The 16,791-nt window shown below is 43.3% G+C and overlaps 1 protein-coding gene across 11 annotated transcripts in view; it reads left to right on the forward strand.

Annotated features, from left to right (window-relative positions):
- SAP130 (Sin3A associated protein 130) overlaps positions 1-11,647 on the forward strand; it is a 91,183-nt gene extending 79,536 nt beyond the window's left edge. For 10 of the 11 annotated variants that reach the window (XM_053596797.1, XM_053596802.1, XM_053596799.1 and 7 more), the window contains 5 exons: positions 4,229-4,477; positions 4,883-5,008; positions 7,571-7,674; positions 10,356-10,469; positions 10,721-11,647. In XM_053596797.1, the coding sequence (XP_053452772.1) occupies positions 4,229-4,477; positions 4,883-5,008; positions 7,571-7,674; positions 10,356-10,469; positions 10,721-10,879 (752 nt within the window). In that variant the 3' untranslated portion in view covers positions 10,880-11,647. The remainder of the gene's footprint in view (positions 1-4,228; positions 4,478-4,882; positions 5,009-7,570; positions 7,675-10,355; positions 10,470-10,720) is intronic. The other variant, XM_053596804.1, reaches the window with a different exon arrangement.
- Positions 11,648-16,791: the final 5,144 nt, after the last annotated feature.

Raw genomic sequence — 16,791 nt, forward strand, 5'->3', positions numbered from 1 at the left:
ACTTTTTGCCAACAACTCGTGGATCTTGCGTCGCAATAATGCACTAGCTCACGCGGCACTGTCTGCAAGGGAGATTTTAACCACTAAACAAATAACTTTCTACTCACCTGATCTGGCACCCAATGACTTTTTTCTTTACCCAAAGGTAAAATAAATACCAAAAGGAAGACATTTTGATGACAGGACATCAAGGGTAATATGACAACAGCTCTGATGGCCATTCCAGAAAAAGAGTTTCAGAATTGCTTTGAAGGGTGGACTAGGTGCTGGAATCGGTGTGTAGCTTTTCCAGGTAACTGTAGTGGTGTTCAGCAGTGAGGTATGTAGCACTTTTTCGGGGATGAGTTCATGAACTTAATTGTCAGACCTTGTATGCTGCTGGTAAATATGATTAGTAAAATCTTAAAACTATTTGTTATCCCTTTTCCCTCTTTATCTTTACTCTAAACTTCCTGTTTGTGATGGTCAAATCACTCTGTAGGTTTTCTTTTTTTTTTAAACGTATTTTTTTTATTTTGTTTTTTTTCTGGTTGCAGTTCAGCCGGGGCCGGGTTTGAACCCGCCACCCTCGATATATGGGGCTGGCGCCTTACCGACTGAGCCACAGGTGCCGCCCCACTCTGTAGGTTTTCTTTATTATTTTGTATGGTTTTGTTTTTTCTAATAATTCATTATGGAATTTTGTTTTTCCTGATTACAAAAGTAGCATATTCAATGCATAAAATTTTTGAAACGTAGACAAATCTAAAGTGGAAAGCAAGTTATTTTGTGCTCCAGTTACCCGATGGTCATTCCCTACCATTGCGGCATGAAGGCCTGTATTCCCCGTGTCACTTATTCAATAAGAGTGTGACTGTGCTGTTTATAATTTTTTAAAGCTGCCATTTATTTACTTATCTATTATGCCATGAAACATCCTCCCATGGGTGTACTTAGCCTTGACACTTTTTGGAAAGTTACCTTGGACAACCCAAGAAGAGAAATTAAATGTTGTCCGTTTTGCTCAGCGTCTGCTCTCTGCTGGGATAGTTTGCCTCACCTCTCCACACTGGGAAGCGGACCGGCGCCCTGCCTCTGCCTGGAGGGTCTGCACCAGGAAGTGCTCTGGGCACTGACGGTAGAACCTCGCACAAAATGAGTGCGTCTTCATCCTCTTAGATCTCACATTCTAGTGAGAGGAACGAATAGCAAAAAGATAATTGAATTATATATATTTGGGGAATAAGTGCCAAAATAAAAGGATAAGTTGGAGCTGAGGTTGAACTTGTAAAGAAGGTTTTAAAAGAAAGCCTCATTGAGAAAGTGCCCTTTGGTAGAGGCATTAAAGAGATGGAGTGCTAGACTTGAGGATATCTAGGAATAGAACATTCCAGGCCAAGAGAGCAGTGAGTGCAAAAGTCTTAAGGCAGGAGCATACCTGATGGACTCAAAAGTAAGTGAGGGAAGTGGCAGATGACAAGGGCACAGAAACAAAGCCATAGAGAAGCAGGCCTCTGGGTCATTGCAAGGACTTTGGGTTTGTTGGGGTTGGCAGGGAGCTGCTGGGGCTTCAGCAGAGTGCCATGAGCTCACTTAGGATTGAAGCAAAACACTGCAGCTGCTGGGTAGAAAACAGACTGCGGGAGCAAAGGTGGAATCAAGGAGATTTGTCTAGCAGGTTGGTTTTTTTTTTTTTTTTAGAGACAGAGTCTCACTTTGTTGCCCTCAGTTGAGTGCTGTGGCGTCACAGCTCACAGCAACCTCAAACTCTTGGGCTTAAGCAATTCTCTTGCCTTAGCCTCCCAAGTAGCTGGGACTACAGGCACCCACCACAGCACCCAACTATTTTTTTGTTGCAGTTGTCATTGTTGCTTAGCTGGCCCAGGCTGGGCTCGAACCTGCCAGCCACAGTGTATGTGGCTGGCGCCCTACTCACTGAGCTACAGGTGCCAAGCCAGAGTTTAATTTTTGATATAGCAAGTTTCAGATATCTGTTGGACATCCAAATATAGACATTGAATAGTTAGTTGGATCTATGATGCTAGCTTTTAGAATAGAAAATGAAGTTGTGGATATAAATTGGGGAATTGTCAGTGTGTACATAATTTATGCTTAAAACCATGAGCCTGGATGAATGGATGAGGTCAGGAATGAATACTGACTAAAAACAGAAGCAGCCCGTCACCTATGCCAGGACACTGCGCCATTGTGAGGTGAGAGAGGAAGTGGAGTCCAGCAAGGGAGACTGAACACACAGGCCAGAGTAGTAGGGATACCACTTGAAGTCTGTGCTGTTCTGGAAGATCATGATAGATCTGTTTAGAGAGGTGATTGGCTGGATCACATACTGTTGAGAGATCAAGCACAGTAAGGACTGAGCTTTGGACTTGGCAACACAGAGTTACTGAGATCTTGAGAAAAACAGTTTCTGTGTAATGATGGGGTAAAAGCATGATTAAGAAGGCACTCAAGAGAAAGCGGCAAGGTGAATAGACACATATGGAAACACTTTTGAGGAGTTAGTTCTAAAGGGGTAGACGAAAGAAGGTAATATCTGAAGGGAAATGATGTCAAGAGGAAGGGTTTTTTTAGGATGGATAAATAGAGTTTTGTATGTTAATAGGAATGATGGAATAGAGTGGGAAGAACCAGTGATGCTGGAGAAAGCCATGTGAATGCTCCTGGAGCGTTGTCTGAGGAGGCAAGGGTAGGTGGGGTCCAGCGTGTACCTGCAGGGGTTGGCCTTGCTGCAAATGCAGGAGGAGGAAAATGCAGGGTCACGGTGCAAGCGGGGCGGTGGGACTCGATGGACATTTCCTTCTGATTGCATCTCTTTTCAGTGAAATAGATAGCAGGGTCATCCTCTGAGAGTGTCATCTGGAGAGAGGCTAGACTTCGCAGATAGGGTAGGATTGTCTAGGTGAGGCCGGTCAGCATTACTGTGTGTCTCTAGATACATTCAGCTGCTGCATGGGTACAGACTAGCTGCAGAATTAGATTCAACCTCTTGTGCTTTGGGTGAGTGAGTATATGGAGCAGGAAAAGGGACAGTGAAGGAAGAAAATGAATAAAGTGATTGTAGGATTTCAACCAGGGACAGGGGAGGACAGACATGAGAAGGACAAGTGGCGTCAGAATCCGGGTCAGGTGAATAAGTCTAAAGAGTGCTGGACGCTGAGAGCTGAGGAAAGTGACCTGGAAGGAGAGTTGGGTTTGCCTGGAGAACTAGCTGCTGGAAATTGAGGTGGGGGAATGGGGCTGTTTGCAGTTACTGGTGATGACAGAGTTTGGGATTTGACTATTGGGAGTGGGTAGCTGAGGTTGGGTGGAGGAAGAGAATGGGGCAAATATGTGGCAGAGCGAAAATAAGAGCTAAGGTGAGCCTTGAACATGATTTTTTAAGTCACTAGATGTGTGATTCATATAAGCAGAAACAAATGTTTACTTCCTCACTGAAGGCTTTTCATCTGAAGGCCAAGAACTCTGGTAGTTAAAGAGAGACTGCCTCTGTCCACTCCCAGCTCTGCCACTTTGTAAGTGCCAAATGTTCTCATCTGTAAATTGGAGAATAATACTTGTTCAGATTAGTTTTAAGATTGAGTCAATTGGTTGCCCACTAGGAATTTATGTTTAAAGGTCTAAATAGTGGCTTAAACATGCAAGATTTTATTATCTCCTTTGGAGCAGGTCCTGATGCATACAGTCCAAGCATGATAGGTATATTCTGTCGAATCCTGGGGGATACAGGCTCTTTCTGCTGCTTTATCACCTACCTCTAGGATTGTACCTTCATGCTCTAGATTTGAGATAGCTGCTGGAGCTCTAGTCATCGGTAGCAGAAGGAAGACAAAAAGTAGAAAATCACACTTTCTTTCTCTCTATTTGTTCTTTTCTTTATACCTTCTTTTAAGGAAACTCGCCAAAGGTGCTATAAAACACTTTTACTTTCATCTTATCACCATACCTCTAAGAGGCTGGGAAATATATTCTTTGAGCTAAACAGCACTGGGCCCATGTCAAAAATGAGGGTCCTACAACTAAGGAAGATAAAGATATGGGATATCAGGGAGCAGCTGGCAGCCTTTGCCAAGATCAGAGTGCTTAGCATGGTGCCAGGTGCTCGGGAAGACCTGCAATAGATGTTAGCTGTCTGTGCCGTCTGCTCGGTCACTGTCACTGCTGGAAATCAAGGGAAGCTTTCCGTAGTACTTGGGTTCTTATACATGTGTGTGCTCCTTTCCTATGACAGCAGTTCCTCCACTGGCTACCAACACTATGTCACCATCTCTCTCGTTGCTGGCAAACAACCTGTCTATGCCTACAAGTGACCTACCGCCTGGTGCCTCCCCAAGGAAAAAGCCTCGAAAGCAACAGCACGTGATCTCAACAGAGGAAGGTGATATGATGGAGACAAACAGCACTGATGATGAGAAGTCCACTGCCAAGAGTCTTTTGGTGAAGGCTGAGAAGCGCAAGTCTCCTCCCAAGGAGTATATTGGTAATGATTGCTTAAGCTAACTGTTGTCTCCTGACACTTCCCACTTAAGTCAGGAGTCTGTTCCAGAGGCTGTTTACATAGCCAGTTTCACTTACAGCTCACTTTATTGGAATTGAACTTTGAGGATTGTTGAAAATACATAAGAAGTTACTTAATGCCAGCCTGAGCAAGACCAAGACCCTGTCTCTACTAAAAATAGAAAACTTAGCTGGGCATGGTGGTGGGCCCCTGTGGTCCCAGCTACTCAGGAAGCTGAGGCAAAAGGATCGTTTAAACCCAGGAGTTTGAGTTTGAGGTTGCTGTGAGCTAGGCTAATGCCAAAGCACTCTAGCCTGGGCAGTAGAGTGAGACTCTGTCTCAAAAAAAATAAAAATTAACATCTTCCTTTCTTCCCTGATTGTACAGATGAAGAAGGTGTGAGGTATGTCCCTGTGCGTCCAAGACCTCCTATTACTTTGCTCCGTCACTATCGGAACCCCTGGAAAGCTGCTTACCACCACTTCCAGAGGTACAGTGACGTCCGGGTTAAAGGTTAGTTTTCCCAGAAACATCCAGTATTAATATTAGTATAACACTTGGCTGTATTGTAATCACAATAGGAGAAAAGTATAGAATCACAATTTTCTAGTTTCTTACACAGGTAAAAAATACAAATTTTTGTAATGATATCTTGAGACTTGAATTTTCTAGTTTTTTACACTGGTAAAAAATATAAATTTTTGTTACAAAATTTTCAGACTTTAATGTTTAAGGAGCATTAAACTTAGAAAATTATCCTTTGCCCTAAAAAGCTGTTTGCACTTATTATAATTCCAGTGTGATGGTTAAGTGATATCCTCGGCTTTAGTAAAATGCATTATGTTAACAGCTCCCAGTGTCCTGATAGGATGACCTCCTTAGCCGCCAGAGTAGTTGTGGGGGAGCTGTACTAGATTGCTGTGTAACATAGTGCATAGGGGTTCTGGGATGCTAAAGTGTATGTGTATCATAAGACCCTTTTGTTTAACATGCATATGAAGCTCTTGGAATGGTCTAGGGCAAGCCCTCAATAAGTGGTTTGATGTTGTTGTTGAACCAGGGAATAACACTTTAATAAACCCACATATAAGGAAAGTGGCTGATAATGCTTTGAACATACCCTGCAAATATTTCTATCCATGGACTTTGTGTGGTTGTTAATCTCAAATATAATAAACACACAGAAAGCTGTGAGTTTCCAGAGAATTGGTTGCATTTCCCTTTCTGCTACATAAATTCCACTTGGAAACTTTTCAAGATGACGCTGACTGGTGTCTGAGAGCAGGGATGGGGCGTGGACAGTTGATTCTCCGCAAGGACATGAGGTGGTGGTACTTCCCAGCTTTTTTGCCTGTGGCTCAGTGAGTAGGGCGCCAGCCCCATATGCTGAGGGTGGTGGGTTCAAACCCAGCCCTGGCCAAACTGCAACAAAAAAAAATAGCCGGGCGTTGTGGCGGGTGCCTGTAGTCCCAGCTGCTCGGGAGGCTGAGGCAAGAGAATCGCTTAAGCCCAAGAGTTAGAGGTTGCTGTGAGCCGTGTGACGCCACAGCACTCTACCCGAGGGCGGTACAGTGAGACTCTGTCCCTACAAAAAAAAAAAGAAAAGGTGAAATTTCCAGAGGTCAGAGAGTGCCGACCATTAGTGGAAACAGGACGTTAGCCACTAAACATCTCTTTGTGTCACAAGAATTTCATAGAAATTACCTCACAATGGCTAATAGGTCGATGTACTATCTTAAGCCTAGAGATGTAAGCTAATAGATGTTATATGTAAAACTGTAAGACTTTAAAGAAACCTTAGGAGAAAATCTAAAAATTTTTCTTTACCAATTGAGATCTGTTGAGCCCCTCTAGTGAATTTTTGCATTTCAGTTACTATACTTTCCAACTCCAGAATTTTTTTAAAGGCCCTATCTTCCAATACCATCTCACAACTCCAGAGTATTGATTTGGTTCTTTTTAATAATTTCTGTTTCTCTGTTGTCTATGCGCCGCAGTCATCCTAGCTTCCCTTACTTTTTTAGTCTTATGCTTTCCTCAGTGTTGTGGACGTGTTTGTTATAAGTGTTTTAATCTCTTTTTGTTATATTTGACACTTGGCAGTGCTCATGGGCACTTGCTATTGCCTATATTCTTTTCAGAAGTATGGGCCACACTTTCCTGTTTCTTTGCATACCTCATAATTTATTGTTGGAAATTGGACCAGATAATGTATTAAAGCGACTCAGACTGGTCTTGCAACCATTGTGAATGGCCTGAATGAATTGGTAACATCTAACCACGACCCTGCCAAGCCCACACTAGTGTTCTAGTTTCTCCTCAGGGAGTCCTGGCTTTAGGCATGCCCGCCATCACTGTCACCCTGAGATGACAATGGCTTTGTAAGGGCTCTCTCCTCTACTCTTCCCCGGATCTAACCTAAATAAAAAAGCCACTAATTGCTGGCTGTTTTCTCTACAGAAATTTGTGCTTTGGAGCACAAATTCCCCTATAGAACTAATCCAATCACATTGTAGTTTCTTACGCAAAATAGTTCCTATGTTCAGTATTCCATGTTATATTGTTCTGCCCTCAGGCAGGCTCTGTCAGCTATCTTATTCTGTCTTATTCTTAGCTCTCCCACGCAAACTAGCCTGCACACGGTCTAGGCTGGATCTTCACTTGAAACACAGATCTCTTCCCAATTCCCTCTACCACCCCTTCCGCTGTTCTTGGGAGCACGTGAGGTTTAAACTTCTTCCCATACTTGCAAATGGAATCAGTTCCTTTAGGAAAAAATTAGAAGTTGTCTGTTTTACAGCCTCCTTCTTCTGGCAAAATTTCTAAGCCGGGGCATTGGAGGTGGGGGTGGTGACACAGCAAGCTTCTCTCTGGATAGATAGCCATACTGGAGGAGGTCAGCACTCAGGGAGGTGGTAGAGGGGAGTGAGTTCTCTTGGCTTATCTAGTCTGTGAAACCACTGCCTCAAGTAAAGAAATTCTTGATAAAATATTGGCATTTACATTGTGTAAACACAAATGATTAAGCTTTTTAAAAATTGAGATATACTTATTTTTACTTTCATATAATTGCAGAGGAGAAGAAAGCTATGCTGCAGGAGATAGCTAATCAGAAAGGAGTATCATGCCGTGCCCAAGGCTGGAAAGTCCACCTCTGTGCTGCCCAGTTACTACAGCTGGTAGGTAGAGTTCCCGCAGTTGCCATATCATGCTGAAGAAGGTGCCAGAGATGTCTGAGTTCACAGAACATTCTCATTGAAGTAATTCTGAAGCATTCCAACTACCATGCATCTTGCTAGAATATGTGTGTGCTATATATTACTTTAATCCCTGTGTCAACTACATATGATGATAATCGAAGTATATCTGAGTTCTGGTATCCAGATCAAAAATATTTGGAACAACTGTAACACATAAAATTAAAGCTTCAGCATCATATGTGGTCATGACATCTAAAACAGGGAGCCTCAAGCAGCCTAACCATAAGCCTCTCCTCTCCACTCTGCTCCCTCAGATAAGGTCTCCTAGTCATGGGGACCAGGCATAGATCCTGCTTCTGAGTATTGTACTTGAGTCCCCTGCTAGCTTCCAGTATTACTCAAGGAAGCCAATCACATCCTCACTCAGAGAGTGCACTCCAGGAGGACGAGGCAACTGGATTGCCTGAACTCAACAGACCAGCCTGAGCAAGAGCGAGACTCCATCTCTAAAAATATCGGGGCATTGTGGCAGGGGCCTATAGTCCCAGCTACTTGGGAAGCTGAGGCAAGAGGATCCCTTGAGCCCAAGAGTTTGGGGTTGCTGTGAATGACAATGCCACAGCACTCTGCAAAGGGTGACAAAATAAAACTATCTCAAAGAAAAAAAGTTAAAAATAGAAAAAAGCTTAAAGAATAGGGATATAGGCTCGGTGCCTGTGGCTCAAGCAGCTAAGGCGCCAGCCACATACACCTGAGCTGGCAGGTTCGAATCCAGCCTGGGCCCGCTGAACAATGATGGCTGCAACCAAAAAATAGCCAGGCATTTTGGCAGGCGCCTGTAATCCCAGCTACTTGGGAAGCGGAGGCAGGAGAATCACTTGAGCCCCAGGAGTTGGAGGTTGCTGTGAGCTGTGATGCCACTGTTTTAAGGTGACAGCTTGAAGTTCTGTCTCAAAAAAAAAAATAGGGAATAAAGAAAGATTTTTATACAGCTAAATATGTTTGTGCTTTAAGTATTAAAAAAGAATCAGAGTCGGGCGGCACCTGTGGCTCAGTGAGTAGGGCGCCGGCCCCATATGCCGAGGGTGGCGGGTTCAAGCCCAGCCCTGGCCACACTGCAACAAAAAAATAGCTGGGTGTTGTGGCGGGTGCCTGTAGTCCCAGCTGCTCGGGAGGCTGAGGCAAGAGAATCATGTAAGCCCAAGAGCTAGAGGTTGCTGTGAGCTGTTTGACACCATGGCACTCTACCAAGGTCAGTAAAGTGAGACTCTGTCTCTACAAAAAAAAAAAAAAGAATCGGAGTCAAAAAACATTAAAAGTTTATAAACTAAAATAATTATAGTAAGCTAAGGTTAATCTGTTACTAAAGAAGGAAAATTTGGATTTGGGGGGGTTTTTTTTGTTTGTCTGTTTGTTTTGAGACACTTGGTCACCCTGGGTAGAGTGCCTTGCCATCATTGCTCACAGCAACCTCAAACTCTTGGTCTCAAGTGATTCTCTTTGCCTCAGCCTCCCAAGTAGCTGAGACTACAGGCGCCCGCCACCACACCTGGCTATTTTGTTTGTTTTTTTTGTTTTTTTTTTTTTTTTTGAGAGACAGAGTCGTGCTCTGGCTCAGGCTGGTCTCGATCCCGTCAGCTCAGGCAGTCCACCCACTTTGGCCTCCTAGAGTGCTAGCATTACAAGCATGAGCCACTGTGCCCAGCCAGAAAATTTTGTTTTATAAAATAGTATAGCCTAAGTGTACAGTGTTTACAAAGTGTGCGGTAATGTACAGTAACGTCCCAGAGCTTCACATTTACTCACCACTCCCTCACTGCACCTAGAGCAACTTCCATTCCTGAAAACTCCATCCATGATAAGTCCCCTATATATGAGTACCACTTTTTTTTTTTACCTTTTATGCCATATGTTTACTGTGTATTTTCTATGTATAATATTTAGACACAAAAATACTTAATCATTGTGTTAGAATTGCCTACAGTGTTGAGTCCAGTGACCTGCTGGTACAGGTTTGTAGCCTAGAAGCACACTAGGCCATACCCTATAGCCCAAGTGTGTGTCTGGCTGTGCCATCTAGGTCTGTGTAAATACACTATGATAGTCCCTCAATGAAATTGCCTGTGACACATATCTCAGATGAATCCCCTTTGTTAAGAGATGTATGACTGTATTTATGACTCATTAACTGTCAATCTCACCTGTGCAATATTCAACTACTTTCCGTAGCAAAGGGCAAGAATCCCTCCTTCACCAACTAGGTGAAGGGATACAACCTCATAAAATTTTTTCTTCCTTTGAGTAGCAGTGATTAGAAGAAATTTGTGGGTGGCGCCTGTGGCTCAGTGATATACTGAGGGTGGCAGGTTCAATCCTGGTCACGGCCAAACTGCAACCAAAAAAACACAGCTAGGTGTTGTGGTGGGCTCCTGTAGTCCCAACTACTCGGGAGGCTGAGGCAAGAGAATTGCCTAAGCCCAAGAGATGGATGTTGCTGTGAGCTGTGATGTCACAGCACTTTACCAAGAGTGACAAAATAAGACTCTGTCTCTTAAAAAAAAAGAAAGAAATTTGTCTTTTGTTAGTATCCAAAAAATGTAGTGCCTTGGCTAACTTTGTTATCTCTAAGGTCACAATGTCCTCCCTTTTGTGTATTGCAGACAAATCTAGAACATGATGTCTATGAAAGACTTACCAACTTACAAGAAGGGATTATCCCAAAGAAAAAAGCTGCAACTGATGACGATCTACACCGTATAAATGAACTCATACAGGTTTGAATGAGCCTTTTCTTATCTAATCTCCACTTGATGAAGTTGTTTACTCGGAATCCTGCTTCTCCCCTTTCCCTCCTACATCCATAGTATCTTTAGTAAAATGCTGTTGTTTGCTTCAGCTGTCATTACTGAGAAACACTAAGACATTTTCTGTATATGAAAGCCTCAAAATGCATAAAGATGAGCAGCTCCTTAAAAGCCATCCTCTTCATGATCACCGGTTGATGATGTGATGTCTTCTTTTTCAGGGAAACATGCAGAGGTGTAAACTTGTGATGGATCAAATCAGTGAGGCCAGAGACTCCATGCTTAAAGTTTTAGATCATAAAGATCGTGTCCTGAAGCTTCTTAACAAGAATGGGACTGTCAAGAAAGTGTCAAAATTGAAGCGAAAGGAAAAAGTCTAAACCCAGAAGAATCAGGAGTTTGGAAACGAAATTTGTGAAGAATGTTGGTGGGGGTGGGGGGAGGGTTTTGGTTATTTCCAAAGTGGAACTTTGAAATAAAGGAAGTATTCCTTAATTCACACATGAAAGCAGAGGGACCTATGGCATCCAGTGGCACGAAAGGATCAGAGCTGACCAGACACAATGGGCCCCTTTTGTTCAGACGTGTCCCAGTTGAGCCTGCCAGGCGTCATAAGTGATTCCTGATGCATCAGCGTCTACCAGTTGGAAACAGTGACAAGGTTGGGTGGCTGGTGTTCTTCAGCCATCCGGTTTATAGACTATATCTGGTGGATTCCTGCAGGCCCCATTCTGAGGCTGGACTGAAAGTATCCACTCAGACCATCTGTTATTTCTCTACACTGAAAATAAAACTTCTACTCATCCCATTTGGTTCTCCTGCCTGACCTACAAATGCCCAAATTGGCCTTTAACAGCAGTGCCACAGCACCAAGCAAGCTGCCACATCTTACACTCTAACGGAGTTCTCGTCTTTTTTTTTTTTTAAAAAGAACCATTTCCAAGTGAAATTGTTATATTGTCTGTCCTGCGTGTGTCAGAGTTGGGTTTTTGTGGAGGTTCAGAGCAGGCAACATCGTAGGTTGCTCTCAGATCCTTGTTCTGAAGTACGTTCTTGGTTATCTGTACTTCTGTAGCTGGTGTGATGCTGTTAATTGTATGTACCACACATCTCCAAACATTAATAAAGGAATCAAAGAGGTTTTTGTACATGCGCAGTTTGCGTCCTTTTGTAAAGCGAATCAGTGCTATACTCTGGACTTAGTTGGTGTGTCTACCCTGCTGTAATTTCTCACACATTGCTGAAAGTCTGCTTTGTTAAAGTTGTGTTAGTCCACATAGAGTACCCCTTATCTCATTAATTTGAAGACGTTACAGGGGTGAAGCCTGTTGGATCATGGTTATCTTAAATAGAAGCATGTGTTGTGGCCCATTACAGATAGAAATTGGTCACATTATGGGACTGTTGAGGCTGCAGTACGGGAGGTGGAGCTTTCAGGTAGGTGGATTCTCTTCATCAGGTTGCTCTTCTTCAGAACTAACCTGAGTGGTGAGGTAACTCAGGCTTGCTTCCTTTGGGCACAAGACCAGCAATCTTTCTCCCTTTTATCTGGCCTGCAGGTGACAGGCTAGGAAAGACTGTCTTAGAGGGTGCTGCCCTGGGAACTGAACTATACCACCCTCCCTCCTTAGGACACTTACTTCCAGCTACCAGGTTGGGGTTGGAACTCTTCTCTTTGCCTTTATCTGAGCAGTTTGGGGGTTTTTTGTTTTGTTTTGTTTTGTTTCAGAATCTCTGTCACCCTGGGTAGTGCTATGGCATTGTAGCTCACAGCAACCTCAAACTCCAGCTTGAGCAATCCTTTTGGCTCAGCCTCCCAAGTAGCTGGGACTACAGGTGTGTACCACTATGCATGGCTAGTTTTTTTATTTTTAGTAGAGACGGGGGTCTTCCTCTTGCTCAGGGTGGTCTCAAACTCGTGGGCTCTGAGCAGTTTTTGAGATAGGGAATGTATGCCTGCACCTTTGGGACCAATGCTCTGGCTTGCTGTAGACAGTCTTCCTTGTATTCAAACGGTAAGCTGTCATCTACTGTAAGATTGGGGTGGGAAGATGCAAAGCCTACTTTCAGCCTTCTTAGGGTGAGTCCATGAAGGCCTACATAGCCTAAAGACATCCTGGGAGCAGTAGAGTTTGTGTCACCAGAAGCATTAGGATATGGAGCCAACTTGGATATTGCCAATTATTCAGGGTTTTTTGCCCAAGTTTCTCATCGGCATGCACATTGCCCCAAAGGTCACATGTGGCCCTCCGGCTAGTGTAGGACAGCTATTTGGGATCTTAGGTTATAAATGTGTTCTCCGAAAGTATTGTCACCATTTAAACAAAACCTAGATAACCTTCCTTTTCAAAGGAAGTTTGTCACTATAACTTTGAAGCCAGTGCAGGTTAGAACTGTTTTCACTAGTAGTTCACCTTTGAGGACGGTATCGTCAAAGTGGAGAGGTGGAGGAGAAGAATCCTGACTACAGACACAATGCTTTTCACAATCTTTTCAAAATAGCTTTAGTGAAGAATAGTCGACACAATGAACATTTTATACAATTTGATAATCTTTGACCTGTATACTCATGAAACTGTCACCACAGTGAAGATAGGTTATGTCTACCAGCCCAAACGTTTGCTTGTGCCTCTGATTTCTTGCCATCTGCCCATACCCACGCAGATGCTGATCTGCTTTCTGTCACTCTAGTTTAGTATGGATTTCCCAGGATTTTAAATGAATGAAATTAGACAGCATATACGATTTGTGGGGAGGGAGTCTGGCTTCTGTTACTCAGTATGGTGGAGATAAACACTGAGATCTATTCTTGTGGCTTGTTTCAGTAGTTCATTGCTTTCTACTGCTGAGGAGCACTCTGTCGTATGGATGTTCCACAGTTGTTCATTCACCGGTAGAAGGACGTTTGGGTTTTTAGCAGGTTCCGAATATTACAGATGTTTGTACATTTGTTTGCTTTATATGGGCATATACTTATACACAAGTTTTTTTCTACTTTATTTTTTGTTTGGCTGGGTTTTTGGAGACAGGGTCTCCCTCTGGTGCCCAGGCTGAAGTACAGTGAGTCCTAACTCACTGCAGCCTTGAACTCCAGGACTCAGGTAATCCTCCCACTTTAGCCTCCTGTGTAGTTGGGAATACGGACAGGCACCACATACCCTGCTGATTTTTTTAATTCTTTGGAGAGATGAGATCTTGCTATTCTGCCAGGCTTGTCTTGAACTCCTGGACTCAAGCAGTCCTCCCATCTCAGCTTCCCAAAAGTGCTGGAATTAGATATGAGCCACCACACCTAGCCTACAACTTTTTTTCTTTTTTTTTTTTTTTTTGAGACAGAGTCCCACTTTGTCAACCTCGGTAGAGTGCTGGGGCATCACAGCTCACAGCAACCTCCAACTCATGGGCTTAGGTGACTCTTGCCTCAGCTTCCAGAGTAGCCGGGACTATAGGCACCTGCCACAACACCCAGCTATTTTTTGTTGCAGTTGTCACTGCTATTTTAGCTGGCCAGGCCGGGTTTGAACCCCCCACCCTCAGTATATGGGGCTGGGGCCCTACGCACTGAGCCACAGGCACCGCCCCCAGCTTACAACTTTTTAATTAGTGATTCTGTGTTAGGTTGTGCTTACCAGGGATTTCTGAGCAGGAGGTAGTGCTGAGAAGTCCAGAGACGTAAGTTACTCTTACTCCAGGAAAATACCATTCACATACTTAAAGATTTGAAAATATGGGTGGTGCCAAACAAAAGAAAAGAAAAGAAAATATTAAAAATGTATTTGAGGCTTGGCACCTGTAGCTCAGCAGCTAGGGTGCCAGCCACATACACCAGGGCTGGTGGGTTCGAACCCGGCCTAGGCCTGCCAAACAGTAATGACAACTACAATAGCTGGGTAGTCCCAGCTACTTGGGAGTCTGAGGCAAGAGAATCGCTTAAGTGCAAGAGTTTGAGGTTGCTGTGATCTGTGACACCACAGCACACCACCCAGGGCAACATAGTGAGACTCTGTCTCAAAAAATATATATACATATATTTGAAATAAGACTTAGATTTGGGGCTCAGCACCAGCTACGTACACTGAAGGTGGTGGGTTCAAACTCAGCCCGGGCCAACTAAACAACCACAACAAAAAAATAGCTGGGTGTTGTGGCAGGTGCCTGTAGTCCCAGCTACTTGGGAGGCAAGACAATCGCTTAAGCAGAAGAGTTTAAGGTTGCTGTGAGCTGTGATGCCATAGCACTCTACTGAGGGTGACATAGTGAGACTCTCAAAAAAAAAAAAAATGTTCTTTACAGTGACAAATCAGAGAAACAGATCTGGTAAAAACTTTCATACTATTTTTAAAAGTATATAACACTTTTATTGGATATTGGCTTGGCGCCTGTGGCTCAAGCGGCTAAGGCACCAGCCACATACACCTGAGCTGGCGGGTTCGTATCCAGCCTGGGCCCGCCAAAAAACAATGACAGCTGCAACCAAAAAATAGCCAGGCGTTGTGGCGGATGCCTGTAGTCCCAGCTACTTGGGAAGCTGAGGCAAGAGAATAGCTTTAGCCCAAGAGTTGGAGGTTGCTGTGAACTGTGAAGCCACGGTACTCTACCCAGGGCAACAGCCTGAGGCTCTGTCTCAAAAAAAAAAAAAAAGCCTGGGTATTTCAAAAGATCATTAAATAGATCCTTATAGCACATGTATTTCTGGTGATTCTAACATAGTAATAATGCAGAGTCTCACTATTTTAGGGTTGAAAAGTTATTTTCAGATTATATAGTCTAATCCAAGCTGAGAAGAAGGATACCTTAAGAAGGATGTATTTTTTCTTTTTAAATTGTAAAATACCATGAAGAACCAGAAAACTACTATGTGAAGCAAATGTATGTCTTCATAATTTGTTTTTTTTGTTTGTTTGTTTGTTTTTTGTTTTTTGCAGTTTTTGGCCAGGGCTGGGTTTGAACCTGCCACCTCCAGCATATGGGGCCAGCGCCCTACTCCTTGCCACAGGCACCACCCCTAAATTGTTTTTTTAATTGCAGACTTGTTCTGTGTTTTTTTTCTCAAAGGAAGAAAAGCTTCCAAATGAACACCCAGAGTAAGAAATAGCACCCGTCGGTCACCTCCAGCCCTGCAACTGTGGCATTTGAGTCACAACTTTTTGCTTCCCCCTAAAATAGCCATTCTCTCCACCAATTTTTTTCAATAACCATTTTTATTGTGGCATGAATACAAAGTAAAATGACCAAATACTAATATAATTTCTCAAGATCTCATGTCTTTTGGCAAATATATACACACATAAAGATTCATGACATTTCTGTGACCCCGGAAAAAGTGCGTCTTTGTAAAAAGTACACTCCTGCCCCCACCTCCACAGAAGGTAAACACCGACGGTAATCTGTTAAAATAGATTAAATTTGTCTCTTTAACTTTATATAAATAGATGCATACCATCTATACTTATTTTTGTCTGGCTTCTTTTACTCAATTTGAGATCCGTTTGTAGTATGTTTCAGTGAGTTCTTTCTTTTTATTGCTAAGACTTTACTTTGCTGTGAATATGCAAGTTTGTCTATCCATTGCCCCATTAAAGGACATACTGGTTGCTTTCAGTTTGAAGCTATTATGACTAAAGCTGCTATAAACATTTGTGCACAGGTTTTGTATATAAATAACTTGTCAAATCAGGTAAAAACCCAGGAATGTGATTGCTAGATCATAAGGTAAAACTATGTTTAGATTTGTAAGAAACCGCCAAACTGTTTTCCACTGTGGCCGTATCGTGTGCATTCCTGCCTACAGTGAGAGTTCCTGTTGCTCCACATCCTTGTCAGCATTTGGTATTGTCAGCGTTTTGGATTGTAGCCATTCTAAAAGATGGTATCTCATTGTTTTCGCTGGCAGTTCCCTAATGACATATGGTGCTGAATATTTTCTTTCTTTTTTTTTTTTTTTGGTAGAGACAGAGTTTTACTTTATTGCCCTCGTAGAGTGCCGTGGCGTCACACAGCTCACAGCAACCTCCAACTCCTGGGCTTAGGCGATTCTCCTGCCTCAGCCTCCTGAGTAGCTGGGACTACAGGCGCCCGTCACAACGCCCGGCTATTTTTTCGTTGCAGTTTGGCCGGGGCCGGGTTTGAACCCACCACCCTCCGTATATGGGGCCGGCGCCCTGCTTGCTGAGCCACAGGTGCCGCCTGGTGCTGAATATTTTCATAGGCTCGTTTGCCATTGTTAATATCTTTTTGGTGAAGTATCTGCTTAGGTTTTTCCTCATATTTTAATTAGGTTGATTTCTGATTG

This window comes from Nycticebus coucang, chromosome 7 (genome assembly GCF_027406575.1).
Source record: "Nycticebus coucang isolate mNycCou1 chromosome 7, mNycCou1.pri, whole genome shotgun sequence".
Classification (NCBI taxonomy): Eukaryota; Metazoa; Chordata; class Mammalia; order Primates; family Lorisidae; genus Nycticebus; species Nycticebus coucang.